The sequence below is a fragment of the Perna viridis genome, chromosome 4 (genome assembly GCF_037379345.1).
Source record: "Perna viridis isolate PV_CMFRI_1.1 ecotype Kerala chromosome 4, ASM3737934v1, whole genome shotgun sequence".
Lineage (NCBI taxonomy): Eukaryota > Metazoa > Mollusca > Bivalvia > Mytilida > Mytilidae > Perna > Perna viridis.
Genome location: NC_142448.1, coordinates 34,647,891 through 34,666,355, shown reverse-complemented (window position 1 = coordinate 34,666,355; position 18,465 = coordinate 34,647,891). Strand labels below are relative to the sequence as shown.

Genomic DNA, 18,465 nt, shown 5'->3' with positions numbered 1-18,465 from the left:
AGAACAACAGTGTGATCATAGATCTTAACAAACAAAAACAAACATGTTTTCAGTAGTGTAACCTTAATACCTTACAAAATCATCTAGAGTGATCGTTCGTTTGCCTTATAATGATTTTTTTCTTTTTCAACTGCCGATACTAACCGAAAAAATGTCTAAAGCTTAATCACTAACGAAGAACAAATCATTGACAAATGTTATAAGGAGGCTAAAAATTAATAACAATAATATAATAGATAGATATTTGATATCAAAATCATAAAATGCATGCGGTTTAAATACTGCGCGACATAATTGAAATTACTTTGAAGTTTCTGTTTCCAATATAAATAACGTAATTTCGAAAACTTGGCAGAATTTCAACAAGCTCGAATGTCGACAACGGAGATTTTTTTCGGGAAGAAAGGGATAGACCATATGATTAATTGCTATCAAATTCAAGTTTGTGGACTGTGCTTATATTGATTTTTTCGGAAGCAAAACAGTTGGACAAAAACGCGAATATTTCAGCAATTTGATTAACAATAAAATCATTAAAGTACTGTTTCTGAGGAAACTAAATTCGAAATAAATATGTAAGTCAATAATTCAATAATTATAACTCATTTGTTTGAGGTTATGTTTAAATAAACATAAATAAAAAGATTAAAAAAGTGTTTGGACTTGCCATATGTCGTTTTAGAAATATTGGAAAAACTTTGGTTTTCTTTTTTTAAGCGGATTATGTTTCAGCGTAAACGGACCCAAATTAGGTTATAGCGTATAAACTAATCAGAAATTGAATACATTCATTATATATTAATTAAAAATAATAATAATAAAAGATATATCCATCACTTTTATTAACACTGAGTAGACAGCAACTTTAATTTTCCGGCCGTGTAGTATTTCTAGTGTACAAATTGGCCGCCATTTTAAAATCAGCGGCAAGACGCTGTCATTTCATCACTGGGAAATGTTCAGTTATTTTCTAAAATTGAAGAAACAGTTATTAAAGCAGGAATTTGACATAAACCCGGCGGACATAAAGTTAGCAGAAGTGAGTTCAAAATTACCATATCCAATCGGATCCCCAGTTACGCGTGTCTGATCATCATGGTTTACGTTTTGTGTAACACGTGTGTCATTGTGGAGAAGAGGTACCAAACTTTTTTCAGATATATTTGATGATGATGTGGTTGGTGTAAAAAGGTCGGCAATGGTATCGCTCATTGTTTTTTCTGCATTGTTGAACAATGGCGATTGTAACCATGGGACGGATGCCCCGTTTTTGTGACCACTCATGTGCATTATATGGCGAATCTCAAAGCCAACATCATGTATGCTCTGATTTGTTGTGGCACGTAAGCAGTGTGCAGTGTATGTGTTTGTGAATTTTGCAATCTTTGAAATGTCAGCCATATACCTTGAGAACTGATACCTTTTTGTTGGAATGTTAGTATACCATATATCTTGTGACGGCGGATTTGCAAGTGCAATTTTCGATCAGATTTGTTTTTGAAATAAACAACAATAACGATTTCACAGGACACGAATCACTTGCACCTGGAATGGCGTACATCCTTTTTTCCTTAGGATCATCTGAAACATCAATTCCAGCTTGCCAGTTTTTTTTTGTTTTGTTTCATGTGTGAGGCACATATATGCATTGCCATTTTCATCATTTTTGCTTATAAATGAATTTAATTTAAGTTGTTCGTGGAATTCTAATCCCCTGGAACAAAAATGAACAGCAATTAAAAACCAGACACGGAATCTTAAAACTATTGGATTCATTTCTCCATACAGGTAAGTGGAAATTTGTTTTAAGTCATTTGGAGATATGATATCTTTGTGTTTTGTTGGACGAGCCAAACCTTCTTGCAAGTTTTTTTTTTTTAGTTTACCGTTTAAGATGTTATTGCTTGTTCTGAATCCCTCCCTCCTACAATATCGAAATCTATCCTCTCTAAATCCTGGAGATGTCGGTTTATTGCTGAACAAATTGATTTGTATGTGTTTTGGGTATATTCTGCGGCCTGCTCTGTTGTCGTTTGTTTCGCTCTAATTTCTGTGTTTTAGGTTGGGCTTCAGCATGAAATTTCCCTAATTTATCGTCGAGTTGTGTAGCTGTTATATTTGAAAAGTCTGTAAATTCTCCCAAAGACTCCAAATTCCATTCTGAAGAAAAAGAAGGATATATTTGTGTCAAAAAAATTATTTCATTTGTAAACATTGATAGTTTTGACTTTGAATTGTTTTTTTCATGTACTTATCAGCTTATCAATTTATTTTAAGAAGCCCTAGATAGCTCAATGAAGAGCAATCATTTCATGATAGATCCAGGTTCAAATCCTGGTCTAGGTAAATATTGATTGATAGTTTTTGCAAACCTCAAACTATGAATTGATAGTTTGAAGTTTGAAAAAATATACAAATTTATAAAAACCTAAATAAAAGTAGAAACACACACATTGGAAAAGTCTGACACCCCGTTTAGTGCTCTTTTTTGTTGATTTTGCTTGTTTTTGTTCTCTTTAATTTCTTGAAGGTCGGTCTCCGACACACTTTTGAATCTTTTTTTCTGTTGATTTACTAGAAGCTCAGGATTTGGAAGATTGAAATTTTGAAATCTGTCAACAGAAAAATCTTTTTCTAAATCAGCATTAGCCTCACAAGAGGATGTGGAAGCAAAATTTTCTGTTGTTATTTCCTCAAATTAGTTTTTAGGGTTAAAAAGGAAACTCAAGACGTCTAAATTCCCCTTTTCATCATCAAAGGGAACATCAAAGGATGTCATTTTGTTAAAGGTAAACAAGCAGACAACGCACGAAAAAAATATTACAAGAAAAACAAAACATATGTTTTTTTTTTATTTATTTAATATCACATCATAAATTTATTAATTTCAGGTTTAATGTGCATTTTATACATAATCAATAATTTATGGTCACAAAAACGTTTCAACGTTACAATGTGACTGAAAACGTTGTTTCGGATGTTGACAAACATAAACAATAGTTCCGTAAAAGGTAGGCGTGGACTAAATAGCAAGTTAGTTTATACAATTGAAACAATGTTGTTTTTTGTCAACAAACCAATCAAATGGCAGAATTCTCATCAAATTAAACTATAACAATATAAACACAGTAAAGACACATTATGAAATGAAACACAATATAAATTATTTTAGAATAATGAATAGTTCTAAAACCAATTCCATATTATATTGTTATACTCTTCATAATCAGGTACTGATAGAAATGTTTATATATTTCCAATATCTCATATATCACCCATAACGCATGTGAAATTGATATCAATTTGATTTTAGACAAATTGGATATAACTTGTTTTTAGCAATCTTTTGTACATCATGAAAATTAGTTTTCACATATATTATCTTATACAAATGCAAGGATGAAAGCAACAATCATTCTTTCTAAACTCACATACTGCAAACGTATTTATTTTTTGTGATTTACTAATTATCGCTATGTTCGCGGGAAACAAAAAAAAACGTGAAAAACAGTACCTCCAAAATTGACATTCAACACTATATAAAACCCTTATCATTTTTTAAATCACGTAAAATGAACCGAACAAATATGCTGGAACACCCGAAAATTCATACGTTTACAGTAGCGTATGATATTAGCGTTTACGAAGTCAGTATTGTTCCACACGTTATAGTCTGCGATATCAAATGAATGTTCTAGGACAACTATTTATGCATAAGTCAATTTTGTTAAGCGTTTCAATTAAAGATGTGATCTGTGATGAATGTTTGTGTATAATGTATATTGTGCATATCATGCAATACCGGGCCCTTATTCATATTTTATTCAATAGTTGAATACATGTCTACACTTGAACATGAATTGTTCTCTATGGTCAAACTCAATACCTTAAACCGAAATTCATAATTATACTATTAATTATACTTGACAAATATTAATAAGTAATTTAAAAACAATAACATGAAGGAGGAAACAACAACTTATTATCAGACATAAGCGTAAACACTTATTCATGTCGCACGATATCAATTAGTTATGTTTTAAAAAAAAACAATTTTGGTTTACAAACATAGAACATACAGGAAGCCTAAAATGATTGTATAAAAATCAACTTACGTTGTATCACCACTCAAGATTTAAACTTACACCTACGTATATACAATAACTAAAAATATGGAAAAATGAGAAAAGGGAAATTCAAACAAGAAACAATGAAATACAAAGAACATATTAACAGGCTAATCATACTGGCATATAAGACAAGTGATATAGAATAGGGAAAAAAATGTGTTTACATGATACATGTACTTTGTGAAAACACAAGAAAAAGTATAAAATATTGCCCATGCGGTTTATTGTTAAGTTATTGGAAATTCCATATGAACTAATTGTGCACCGCTTATTACAGACCACTTTATGTATTATTACGATTCATAACTTATGCCTAGAATGAATATAGACCCTTTCAAACAACATTTGGTAGAAAAACTCATAACACCTTTAGATATTTGGAAGATATTTTGGAGCTAAATTACGACTACTTCAATAATTAATCTAAAGATATATGTCCTGTAGAACTTTCACTTATAAATAATTTCGCATTAAGTGACAAACCCAAATTTAACCACCACTATCCAACCCAATACCCCACACACATACAAACACAAATTGGACTTGAACCTGCATTCGATGCTCAATTATTTTATTGAAAACTTGTTCTAAAATGAATGACGTGATATACTACACTTTTAATACAAACATCTATATATTTTGCATATTATATAGAAACAAAATATTCCTTATAATTTACATATATAAGTATCTGTACTTCTTAAATTTCCTAACTGTTACAAATATATGCGTATTTTATATCTATTCAATGGCGGACAAAATGGAAATAATATATTTTTTAGCCATCTCTTTGATTATTCACTTGAAAGAATATAACGCATATGTAGGTAAGGCTTTTGCTTAGATTCAGTTGAAAAACAACTTTTTTTTTGCTTAAACAGGCACGTATATGGTACAGTAAAAACCTGTCTGAACCGAAAACTGACAAAATCGAAACATTATTTAAACCAGGCACTATGTTAATCTCTTTATATATCTTTAATTGTTATTTGAACCAAAGTCCTCTGCTTGTTCCGTTTAGATAGGTTACATTGTTTATACTTCTTTAGTAGCAGTATTGTGCCGTGTACGTTTTTGTTACATGAACCATTGTCAAAATATCTGATCATATTTTCCAATAGATGTCACTGATCAGGTTGCTTAACCAATCTCTCTCACATGACGTCTTGTATTTTCTAGCTGTCAAATTTGCGCTTAAAACTTAATTTTATTTGTCGTTCTTTTTTTTTCTGTTTTTATAAAATTGACAGTTTCTTCAGTTTTGGTTTCCATTTGACAATTAAAACTGCTTTTACGAGTAATAACAATAAGTGAAAAAAATGAAAGTTCAAGCGCAGAGATATTTCTATGCAAGGTGATATATTTAGTTTACAAACACATTCCAGCATCACGAGATTCTACCATCTGCAATGCAAAGTATGAGCTTTGGTGCTTAAGAAATAGGTTTCAAAATACAATATACTTGAAACATTGCCCCATGCAGGTCCGGGTGTTATAAGAATAGGCCTGCAGCAGCGCCACGCTTGTCGTAAAAGGCGACTAAATAGTGCTCAGAAACATAGCCAGGGGCTAGGCGCCCTGCCCACATAGCAACTGGGATGTGTGCCCCAGGTGGTGGAATGGGGTACCCCTGGCATGTTACATACAGGCTATAATACGGAAAACCTGACCGCAAACCATAGTGGTGCACCGTGTTGGGAAGGATGTCACGTTCCTCGTACGCTAAAGAACCCTGCTGTCGTATTTGATAGGAGTAGGAACCTTTGCGCTCCGCCACACCAGGCTAAATTGCCCCACCCTGCCCATCACTCTCTTTTCCTAGTGGCAATCAAGGTTTGTCGACCCTATTGTCCTTGTGTCCCATCCTTTTTTTCATTTTATCATCATTTCATGTTCATTTTACCGTCCTTTTCATGTTCATCGTCTGAATACAGCAGAAATATTGCTGCTCGGACGTTAAACAAACAAACAAACTTGAAACATATTTTGTTTTTTGTACATTAACAAAATATTTAAATCATTTTGAAACAGCCATGTTTTGAGGTTAAAAAAAAGTTGTTTTAAAATTCACTCATTTAGTTACTGGTATAAATAAAATTGCTATATATGTGAAAACACCTTATCGTTCTATTGAAAACGATTAATGGTTACATTTAAATATAACATCATCGATTTCAGACATTTATTTCAGTTACATGGCAAAAATCAAGACCGAAAAAAGCGAATTTCTAAGATCTGAAATTTGCCTTTTTTTAATTTGTTTAAACCTGATGGCTTTTTTGTCGTAAAACTATACCTCCATATTCAATATTTTGTTTCAACTTAATTTCATCTAGTTTCCAACTAATTCTTCCAGTTATACAATTTAACAGTAAGAATTGTAATATTGTTCATAAATTCATAGTTTTGTTTTGGGTATGAGTAGGTTTTTCACTTCAACTCCTTTTAAAGACATCAATAAATGATTTAATGTTTGGACCCATTGTAAACCAGGAACGCTTGAGGATACTTTATGATAAGGGAAAATAAAAAAAATATCTAAAATTAACAACAATGGTATATTTTAAATTGATTTTTTCATACTTTGCAGTAATTGCCTTTGACAAATTCAAGTTCGATAGATTATTAAAAAAAAATAAAATGTGGTATCTGATGTTCTGTAAGGAGGGAAGGTTGTATGTGGCCCAAGAACTAAAATGTCAGATCAAAATTAGATGAAATGAGGACTAACAAACCCAATAAAGTCAAAACTTTCTTGTGTTTTGATAGATTATCTATACTTATATGGAAATGACGTTGAAAACATGAACTGTAGTAAAGGAAGAACTATTCACATTATCAATGCCGTCTTCAATAAGTATGAGTCCAGTTGCCCCGGAGGACGTAGCTGCAAAGAAGAGATTCATAGACTAAGCGACACATGTTATGGAAAAGACAGTTGTGAAGTTGCTACCAGGGACTACTATTCGTGCCAATGGACACCACGCAAAGTTACGATAGAATATCGATGTAATTAGATATAATAGAGATTTTCCTTATGTGTGTGTCTTTCAAGTAATCCCTTCTGCAGATTCAGTTTGAAATTATAAAATGTTTAAGATGAGATTAAACAGATAAAAACTAATTTCATTGTAATTGTATTCAGTCCCTTTCGTAAGTCTTCTTTTAAGTATAGTGTATACGGTAATTTCTTTCATTCAAAATAATATAGACTTTTTGTGTCATTTTTTTACTGTCTGTTTTCCATCTTTTATGTCTACAGGTCTGAATAAGAACACAGTAGAAAAAAATCAGCGTGTTATCTGTGGTTCTTTAGAACCTCTTCATTGTCCAAAGGAACAGATTATTGATGTTGTAAACTTTGATTACGAGTACAATGCTCATTTTCCTGAAATTGGAAGGAACTTTACACGCAATTGCATCAACAGTACAATTGTCAAGTCATGTGAAGATAACCGTAGTCGATGTTCGATTCTTCAAATTCCAACTACGGAGATATGTTTTCATCTGGCTTTTAATCTTAATATTACGTTTAGATGCATAAAAAACGGTAAGATTAATGAGTTTAGGACTTGATACATTTAACTGAAATAAAATAATGGAAAAGAGCGTTTTTGTAGGTATTTTGAACGTGCACATTGTCCGAACGAAAAAAGAATCGAAGATTTCAACTTTGATTATGAATAAAATGTATCATTTTACATTGCGGAAAATGAGATGAACATGATATGCAGTTGTATACAAGGAATGATTGTTATGTCATGTGTTAATAAACGTCGTCAGTGTTAAATTGGTGAAATTTTAATTGTTAAAATGTGTTTTTAATTTGCCTTTTCTTTATTTCACATACAAATCCATTAAAGTCGATATATATTGTTGTTTGAGTATTAGTGCATTTATTGATGAAACGATTTCATTTGCATTAATGCATTCAATTTATATGACGCAATATAGTATATAACGATATAGTATACAACAGGCAAAAGAAAATTTGCAAACATGATCGACCTTGTTCTGCCAATGGACACGAAAAATGAATAATTATTATCTTATTTCTGGCGTGGTAAAAAATCTGATATTGTATAATTACTTTAGTTTTGGTTGAGATTAAATAATAGTCTAATAATAGTGGTATTTATTTTTCATATTTAAATTTCTTTCATTTGTTTATGAATATTTTTGTTACATAACAGTAATTTATGTTAGTTGACACATCAAGTATATCTTTGTTTTTTTTCATTGTAGACAGTACTAGTAAAGACAAAAGTTCAGGTATAACAAAATGATTTGAAAATTTCACATCCCTAATTCGTCTAAAATGTATGACTCATCTATACAACTTCCATACGAACTATTTTTTGTACATATTTCAAATGAACCATGCATTTGGATTTGATGAAGTGTTAACATATCATGTATTTCTTCACATATACGCATGACATGTCTTGCTTAACTTGAAGACAATATTTTTATCATTGGAATTTATTTCTTAAGCTAGATACTGGAGAATCTACTCTTCAAACTATGACTTATATGATCGATCACATCAAATGGAGTTCATTATAACAAAAAATCCTTTTAAATATCAAACAGAACTTTAACCGTCTGTAAGGCACATGTACATGTTTTGTCTCAAAGGCGTCGTACGGCGATATTTAAAGTGTTATAACAATATGGACAAGTCGGACAAAAGCCGAAATGAACAATATTTCTTCGGATTAATATCAAAACTTGACGTTTTAGATTAATCCAGTACATATCCTTTTCTACCTATCTCATATATATTTGATAATTGGTTAAATTTTCTGAAATAAATTTGTTTGTAGATAAATGGTACCACGTAAACAAAAAATATATCCCTATCATCGTAGCTGTGACAGGTTCTGTTGTTATTTTACTCATAATCAGTTCTAAAGTGTATATCAGGTAACATCAAATATTGTCGCTTTAATGAATAAATGCTGTTTTTTTTTAAACATTTCAACGTAAAATAGTCAATGGTAGAATTAAAGAAGAAACCGAACAAAACAAATTATTCATCAAATACACAACAAAAACTACTAATACACATAGTATTTGTATTCAGAATATTCATCTAAAGGAATCTGTTTTTAAATATTGTTGACTAAAATGTTAAATTCACCTTTCTTGTTGAATGTAATACACTTCACATAAATGTTTGGAAGGCTATACATGTAATACATGTTAACTGAGAATATATTTGTTTTACTTTTATCGTGCAATGAAGATCAAGTTCATCTTTGCTTCCTTTAAACAATTGATAAATGATAAATGGCGAACATGTTCACATGGTTACTATATTCATATGTTAGTTGGCATGATTTCGAAAAATCATTCTAATTATCGTCCATTTTGTTTTAGACGTCGAATGCCACTGTTGGAATCCTACTATATGGATGTTCAACAACAAAACAATGAGGTTGAGATGCAGTATCTTAATCAAGATTCTTCTCTGTATACGGAATTGTCGCACAATCCATATGAATCCGTTGAATAAACAAGTCTACAGTGAGCAATTAAACTTCTTTGTTTTATAATATACCGGAAACAATTAACTGTAATAGAATTGGGAGTTTAAGCGTTAAAAATTAGTTTCACCTAGTATTTAATTCGGTAATTCTTGTACAAAAAATGACCATTCTGTTCGTTTTTAACTTCTAGATCTTTGTCTTACTAATCTCATTTGTATATGGTATTTTCTTTTTTCGTTGTTACAGTTGACATGCAAAAATGGCATCTTATGTGCAAGTATTTCTCCGTTGCTTTTTCGTGGAGGGCATAGGGTGTTTGACCCTCAAACTGATAATATATACGTGTAACGATTGTTGTCAAATCATTGGTAGAAATTATGTCGTAACTTTACTTTAAACTAGGTATCCTACACCCAACTCTTCAAATTAAAACTGGCACTTGGTTTGCATATTAATTTTTTTGTCAAGCATACCAAAGATTTTAAAGTCTCTGATCCACTTCATTCTGTGTATTGAACTGATATTCTTGCACGACATTAGTTGGAATTTAGTGTCTGTCCAGTACATCTTTTTCGTCTGACTAAGATCAAAGTTTGAGGTATAAGGTCATTCATTAGATGCTTCAGAAACGAGAAAGACGTATTTTGTTGTATTCAGAAAATGAGTAAAAAAGTGCATTTGTAATTGTTCGAACTTTGACGAACAGAGAATGTCAGTCTCTGATGCTCCCGTTGGTCAAGACATCAGTGATATAACAACATAGCGGTGCATTATTAACCAGGTCAATATCATTTAAGTACAAATGACTCTGTCCCTCATAAGCAAAGGCTACATTTATATTAGTACAAAGAAGATACCTTGTAAGCGGTAAGCGGAGACATAGTTATAAGAACGGCAGCAAAAAATAATAAATCGCAAAATCTTGAGACCATGCAGAGTCAACTATTTAAAATCAACTAGATGCTGCGGTAGGTAAAAAAATTGCTGCATTTCTTGACGAGAACTTAAGACAACACATTTCAGGTGGTCCTATGCATTAATTCTAAATAGGTGTTTTGTAACATGCGTCTTATTGTTAATTTCAAAGATCAACATGTTTATTCAACTGACCAGTTATGTAAACCTTGACCAGTGTTGTTCATTCTGACGTGAGGGACCACTCTAAACAAACTCATTAAAATCTATTATCGGAATATTGATCTATTTTTAATTTTGTCATCAGTAAATGCTGTCGAATTTTATTATCGGGAAGATGAAGGGAAATATTGTCAATATTTTAATGTATTCATTTAAGTGTAAGTGTGCTATTTTCAATTTTGACCTAATTTTTTTTGTTTTTCTGTTAATTTCATTTATTTTGCAGTGTTGTCGAAATGTTGTTATTCCTTAGTACAAGTAAATAGCCCGACAAACTTAAATACTTGCTGAAGAAATCTTGTCTAAAATTTAAAACAATACAACGAAGTACAAAATACTTGAAGTAATACACTCTAGGTGATAATAAAAATAGATTTGTAAAGACGGAAAGACCATATAAACAATGTACTTAAACGTTATATTAGGTGTATTATATATATGTTATCCCTTCTAAATGTTTGCTTGCATACTTGCGTGAATTAAAAAAAATAGTTTCTCATTCAGTTATCGATTTAATCGTTCTTTATCCTTTTCTTTCATTAGAATTATGTATTTGCACGAAAAGTAACCTTATAGAACAAATGTAAAGTTATTTAAACAACTAATGAACAAATGAGTCACGTTTAATATATAGAACATGAAATAACTCCAAATTGATAGATTTTTTTAACTTGAAATATGGGATATTGTTTGCGTACATATGATTTCTAAAATATTTTTAAAACCTTGCAATGCAATGTGTCATATAATGTTTTAGTTCTCGTTTTTGTTCCAATTGCATCAAAAATAGGTCGGCCATATAATGATTCAAAGTAAAAAGTATACAAGAACAAGTTTCATCGAAGATAGTTAAAAAATACACATTATTTTCTTTATTATTATCATCAGTAGTTTCAACGCACATAGCGATAAACATATAAAACACTTATATTTCTTCCTCATAACGATCATGTTCAAGCGTCAATGCTTCATAAAAATCTTCGATATTATACTCGTCTTAATACAACGCACGTATACTTTGTGTCTGTTTAAGACAAAATGGATATAATGTGTTATCTACCCATCTATTTGATTATTCACTTGAAAGCATATAATTCATATGCAGGTAAGGCTTTTTTCTGACTTATTTTTATAAAGGAAACTGTTAAACAAGTAATATTATACTGCTCATGAATGGCATAAACATTGCATTTGCTTTTGATGCCTTCTTTCCATACCCAATTGTCCCCATCCTCGTTCCAAACAGAAAATACCACATTACCATTTAAAAAATCCCCTTTCCACATTTTATGTTTGTTTATTGGATTATAACATCATCTTATTTTCCATTTTCCGATTCGCCAGCATTTAAAATGATATATTATTTTAATCAAATATTCCTTCATACAAATAGATATTCATAATACACATGTATTTATCAAAATTCCTCCTAATAGAGTTAGACATGTAAATTTGTAATTTGCCTTTTTTTAATTTGTTAAAACCTGATGGCTTTTTTTACCGTAAAACTATACCTCCTTATTCAATATTTTGTTTCAACTTAATTTCATCTAGTTTCCAACTAATTCTTCGAGTTATACTATTTAACAGTAAGAATTGTAATATTGTTCATAAAATCATAGTTTTGTTTTTTGGGTATGAGTAGGTTTTTCACTTCAACTCCTTTTAAAGTCATCAATAAATGATTTAATGTTCGGACCCATTGTAAACCAGGAACGCTTGAGGATACTTTATGATAGGGGGAAATGAAAAAAATCTAAAATTAACAACAGTGGTATATTTTAAATTGATTCTTTTCATACTTTGCAGGAATTGCCTTTCGCAAATTCTAGTTCGATAGATAATTAAAAAAAATAAAAATGTGGTATCTGATGTTTTGTAAGGAAGGAGGGTCACCTAGGTTGTATGTGGCCCAAAAATGTCAGGTCGAAATTAGATGAAATGAGGACTAATAAACCCAATAAAGTTAAAACTTTCTTGTGTTTTGATAGATTATCTATACTTATATGGAAATACCGTTGAAAACATTAACTGTAGTAAAGGAAAAACCATTCACATTATCAATGCCGTCTTCAATAAGTATGAGTCCAGTTGCCCCGGAGGACGTACCTGCAAAGAAGAGATTCATAGACTAAGCGACACATGTTATGGAAAAGAGAGTTGTGAAGTTGCTACCAGGGACTACTATTCGTGCCATTGGACACCACGCAAAATTACGATAGAATATCGATGTAATTAGATATAATAGAGATTTTCCTTATGAGTGTCTTTCAAGTAATCCCTTTTGCAGATTCAATTTGAAATAATAAAATGTTTAAGATGAGATTAAACAGATAAAAATTAATGTCATTGTAATTGTATTCAGTCCCTTTCGTAAGTCTTCTTTTAAGTATTGTGTCCTATAGAGCGTATACGGTAATTTCTTTCAATCAAAATAATATATACTTTTTCTGTCATTTTCTTACTGTCTGTTTTCCATCTTTTATGTCCACAGGTCTGAATAAGAACACAGTAGAAACAAATCAGCGTGTTATCTGTGGTTCTTTAGAACCTCTTCATTGTCAAAATGAACAGATTATTGATGTTGTAAACTTTGATTACGAATACAATAATCATTTTCCTATAATTGGAAGGAACTTTACACGCAATTGCATCAACAGTACAATTGCCAAGTCATGTGAAGATAACCGTAGTCGATGTTCGATTCTTCAAATTCCAACTACGGAAATATGTTTTTATCTGGCTTTTAATCTTAATATCACCTTTGAATGCATAAAAAATGGTAAGATCAGTGATTTTAGGAATTGATACATTAATTCATAAAAAATGTTTTATAAGAACTTAATCCAAATAAGTGAAAGGATTTATATGTAAGCAAAAAACAAAACACGTTATTGTGAAAAATCTTACGCACTGATATTTGCATACAAGCCGACACAAGCCATTTATTACAAATTTGATGTTCTATAGATCATTTATTATACTGCAAAAATATAGCAATCTGTAATTAATTATTTGTTTATAATTTATTTCATGGTTCACCGTAAAATGTATTTGTTTGCAATGAATTACCTTTTAGTTTAGCTATGCCTTCGGAAGTAATATATTCTATTGCAAATTGTAGATGGCGTTATTAAAGACAATACAGGTATAAAATAAAAATAAAACCTTTTAAGATGACTTGTTTGAATATTAACATATAATGTATTGCATTTACTTTTTTATATTTATTTTTTTATTACATTTTATTAAATCACATTTTGTTCTTTTTAAGAGAATGTATGTTTTTTATTATTATCGTAGCATAAAAAATAAGATTCAATATAGGAAGGAAAGTAACATTCATACTACATTTAAAATATTTGACCGGCTACATAAAAATAGCTTACAGAATGAAAGTTAATGATCGTGTTATTTCATTTAAGAGCAAACCAAATAAAAAAAACTTCTATGACTTAATATTGTGATGAGAACTTCGATACATATATGCTTCTTACAAAGATATTGTCAACACATTTTGTATAATAAGACACCTCTTGTGATGTATTAATGTTCAACAGTGGTAGATACGCAACACTTGCAAATGTTGTTAGTCACGTTCGATCCGGTAACGTCCTACAAATGAAGACTATAATTTAAAAACGGTCTAGACGGCCCTGAACAAAGGATTTCAATTTCATTCAAACAGTGTTTGCATTACAGAGCAAACCAAGTATAACATAATCCAATCCAACGTAGAGTTCGATAAATGATGCCGCACAAGTTAGCAGTATCACATAAAGGTTAAATTTTGCTTAATATGTTAAAATTTAAAAATAACAATTTCTACAAGCGTATTAGTATAAAGGATGAAGGGTAATAACACAATTACCGAATTGATAAACTACTATGCAGGTGTCAAAAGGAATAGTCAAAAAGGAAAGTCCTTATATCAAATGACAAGATCAGGGAAGAAACCGGAGATTTTGATTACCACCGCAATCGTCCTGACATGCTACAGTCATTTCAAAAAGAAATGTGAGTTAATCCGGTTTTTTTATAACGCACTAAACCTATAATCGATTATAACGATAAATCAGTGAAAAAAGGTGATAGATAAACTGATTTGATGAAAATCCTAGCCACGACTTTTAAATAATCTTTAACTTTGTGTGGAAAGTGCATCAAGTTCAAGATGGAAACGCATATATAACTAACTTGAATTTAAATACTGATATTAAACTTGTAACGTTTACTTTGTAGGATTGGTTACAGGTTTTGTATCTGTTGCAGTTTTGACATTTGTCATTGGTACCATAGTGTACTTAAGGTAAGATCAAATGCAAATGTATAATTTAAGATAATTCATTTGCGTAAGGTTCTGTAAATGATTTCAATGTGAAATACATGTTCAATACAAAGATAAAATGTTCACTAACTCCCTACGTTTTTATCTAAAAAGAACCACTCTCCATGCTCGGCTCCCGATGAAGCATAACCTAGTAACTGTCTTCGGTGACAATGTCTAGGTTTCAGAACAAAATTTGCGTTTGGATTTTTTTCAATCCTAAGTTTTTCTTAAATCTTCAATTTCAAGTGATATGATTGGTCATATTTTGAAATCAGATTTGAAGGAAGTTTAATTTGAGATTTTTTGTAAAACAGGTTACATCGAAGAAGGGAAAGCACCTAGACCTGTCAATTTATTTTTTTGTTTTATCACATTTTTTCTTCTTATCTTTGTTCTTTCATAGATATAAAAGACAGAAAAAACTCTCGAAGACGGTAAAGAAACAATATCCTTCCAGTGCTGAAAATATTTTGAAATGCAAAAATAGAATCAGTGAATCAGTGGATTCTTATAGAGATGTTGAAACCCAATACATGTCTACAACAGAAGGTATTTATGACGTTTCAAACGATAGACGTCATAAAGAAATCATTGGCATCAATATTTACGATCGAACTATTAATAATGTTTATGACGTGTCAAACCCTGATCGACAATACCGAGATAATTATACAAATGATTTCTCACAGTGAAATCAATCTAGCGCTTATGACAAACCGAGAGGAAAGTGAAAACACGGAAACAAAGTACACGAAACTTACAATAAACCCAGTGTTTGTGGTTATGAGTGTGTTTAACGACCTACGCAGTAAACACTCGGCGATGAAGTCAATATTTTACATGAAATATGATTCATATGTACCACTTAATTTGAGGAATTGTTGACATTAACTTAATTTGATATCCACATATATTTTGCTTTTGGTAGTTATAATTGCAAGTATAATTATATAATTACTCATGTTTTACTGTCTTGTTATATTGTGGGTCTTTTTTTTATTTACGATTCATATTTATCATTTATTTAATACAAATGTAATTGAATGTTAACTTAAAGTTAATTTCACACATGTATCAGTATTATGGTGGTTGGAAGTACACACACACACACACACACACAATAGTAAATGAATGTCAAACACGTTTAAGCATGACTTCAAATCAAAAAGATACGCCACTCGAAATAAGAAGAAAGAAAATAAACTCTGGTAAAACTTCCCTGTTTCAATTTGATCCGATGGAGCAGTGTAGCAAATAGAGTCGTCACATTCTGAGACGTTGTATAATATTGATTTGTTGTGACATGCATCATTAATTTGATCCTCTATCCTACATATTAACATCTAAATGAACTGTCCCGTACCACCATACATCGTGTACTAAGTTACAGCCCTAGGTTAATCCTACGAGGAGGAATGACCCGGCCAGCGAAAGCTATATTTTTATATAGCCTAGCTGGCCGAGTGGTCTAGGGCGCTGGACTTTGTGCAGGCGGTGTTGCCATAGATGTCACAGCAGTACGAGTTCGAGTCCCACGGAGGGAACGACCAAAAATTTGCATCGCAAATTTGACATTTTGGGAATTTTTCAGACCTTTCTATATATATATATATATATATATATATATATATATATATATAATACCAGAGTTTATATTCTTTCTTCTTATTTCTAGTGGCGTATCTTTTTCATAAATCAAAATATATGATTTGAAGTCATGCATAAACGTGTTTGACATTCATTTACTATTGGGTCTTTAAATAGCTATACTAAAAAACAGTAATTACATTCTACTTTACAGTCACAAATGTGACAACCAAAAATATCCACTATTTAGTTGATGTTGATGTTGGTTAAGAAGCAGTCTTTTTTAATAATCATACAAATTCTGTAAAATATAATACACCTGAAAAAGGTTTTAACGGAAGATATGATGATATGTATAATTATTAATCTTACTTCTCTTAGGAGTTAATTAACAAAATCCAATAGTTTCTATTCTGTTTTAGTGTCATTTACAGAGTTATCTCCCTTAATTTACATTTCTACACTGCATTTGATAGTTGTTATTTCTTATAAACATGGGTTCAATGAAACTTCACATGAAAATTCAGTTTAATATAAAATTTTTAACAAAATGTCAAAAATAAAAATATATGTAGACTTTCCAACCATGTATCACATTTTGCATGATTCTTATCTGAAGAGCTACTGAACATGTCACACATGTAGTTTGCAATTTTCTTGGCAAATTGTTCATGAAAGATATAACTTGTTGTCTCTTGAATATCATGTTATAACGTAGCTAACATAGCTCAATAATATGAACCCTTTAAAAAAATTAAAAATTATTTGATATCTTTTAGTTTGTTAGACTAAATGAATGTTCCAAGCAAATTGTTAATGCATAACATATACACGTCTTGTCAAAATTGTGAAGCTCTTCAAACTGGATTTGTACGTTGTATACTATACAAATCATTCAAACTCAATTCTATCCAATAGTTATATACACCATTTTTTTCATTTACAAATTTAAACTCAACCTTGAACCACAATTCATAAGGAACAAGAGATGGTGTCAGCAAATGAACAAGAAATATACTTGACAAATTGTTAATAAATACTATAACATTCAGGAAAAAAACACTTGTTATCGCATGATTTCAATCAGTTTTGTTTTGAAGAAATCCATTTTGGATTGACAAATTTAGAATAGCCGCCAGGAAGTCTGAAACCATTAAAATCAACTTGGCACCACTCTTCTATGTATGACTGGTCTTTAAATGAAGTTTTACCACGACCCAAGAACAATGTAATACAAACTGTTGCGGATACCAAGAGAGGTTTTTTTTTTTGTTATGTCGAATCATCCTAAAATTTAGGCTACTTTTTAGTAAAGTATATGTCATTATTTTAAATAAGATAAGTAAAAATATTAAAACTGTGAGAAAGGGAAATTCAGGAGAACCAGGATTCAAAAGGGATAAAAATACATAACCCAGGAGTAACGACTAGACAATGAATTATTAGAAATTCACAACATTTACATGCCGCGCGATAGGTTGGTGCATTTTAGTACTCCAGGCGCTATTAACAACAAAAAAGAACAGATCAGTACAAATATTGGAAAGTATCATATCAAACATAATATAACACATATACAGTTCTTAAAAGGCTACACTAATGAATAAGATTGCCAAAGCAAAATATTAGTTTTCCGACGCAGTCGGTATAGTTTCGCTTTTTCCATTGGACCTTAGAGACGCTATTCAATAGAAACGCAAGTCCCCTGATCGCAATTCTGTTTCCCGATTGGCCAAATACTGATAACTAAGTGGCGTTTGATAAAACTGTATCAAAAATTTAAACTGTG

The 18,465-nt window shown here is 30.9% G+C and overlaps 2 protein-coding genes across 3 annotated transcripts; both read left to right on the top strand.

Moving 5' to 3' along the window:
• The first annotated feature begins 905 nt into the window (after nucleotides 1–905).
• On the top strand, nucleotides 906–12,888 carry LOC148619867 (uncharacterized). 2 transcript variants are annotated; one of them, XM_088580233.1, is made up of 7 exons: nucleotides 906–1,788; nucleotides 6,900–7,139; nucleotides 7,393–7,680; nucleotides 8,376–8,402; nucleotides 8,957–9,056; nucleotides 9,513–9,659; nucleotides 12,751–12,888. In XM_088580233.1, the coding sequence occupies exons 2-6, from the start codon at nucleotides 6,935–6,937 to the stop codon at nucleotides 9,646–9,648; spliced, it is 756 nt and encodes a 251-aa protein (XP_088436359.1). In that variant the 5' UTR covers nucleotides 906–1,788; nucleotides 6,900–6,934; the 3' UTR covers nucleotides 9,649–9,659; nucleotides 12,751–12,888. The 2 variants fall into 2 exon arrangements, with proteins under 2 accessions (XP_088436359.1, XP_088436358.1); XM_088580232.1 differs by lacking the exon at nucleotides 906–1,788 and adding an exon at nucleotides 4,847–4,957.
• Nucleotides 10,045–17,411, top strand: LOC148619866 (uncharacterized). The gene is made up of 5 exons (XM_088580235.1): nucleotides 10,045–11,864; nucleotides 13,254–13,541; nucleotides 13,884–13,907; nucleotides 15,002–15,068; nucleotides 15,493–17,411. Exons 1-5 carry the CDS (start codon nucleotides 11,798–11,800, stop codon nucleotides 15,779–15,781), a joined length of 735 nt encoding a protein of 244 aa, XP_088436361.1. The 5' UTR covers nucleotides 10,045–11,797; the 3' UTR covers nucleotides 15,782–17,411.
• Nucleotides 17,412–18,465: the final 1,054 nt, after the last annotated feature.

Bases quoted from the DNA above. Each gene is read 5' to 3' on its own strand.
- LOC148619866 (XM_088580235.1), top strand. From the start codon at position 11,798: ATGGATATAATGTGTTATCTACCCATCTATTTGATTATTCACTTGAAA. The intron at 11,865-13,253 runs GTAAGGCTTTTT...TTATGTCCACAG, and splicing joins AGCATATAATTCATATGCAG to GTCTGAATAAGAACACAGTA. The intron at 15,069-15,492 runs GTAAGATCAAAT...GTTCTTTCATAG, and splicing joins GGTACCATAGTGTACTTAAG to ATATAAAAGACAGAAAAAAC.
- LOC148619867 (XM_088580232.1), top strand. From the start codon at position 4,879: ATGGCGGACAAAATGGAAATAATATATTTTTTAGCCATCTCTTTGATT. The intron at 8,403-8,956 runs GTATAACAAAAT...ATTTGTTTGTAG, and splicing joins TAGTAAAGACAAAAGTTCAG to ATAAATGGTACCACGTAAAC. The intron at 9,057-9,512 runs GTAACATCAAAT...ATTTTGTTTTAG, and splicing joins AGTTCTAAAGTGTATATCAG to ACGTCGAATGCCACTGTTGG.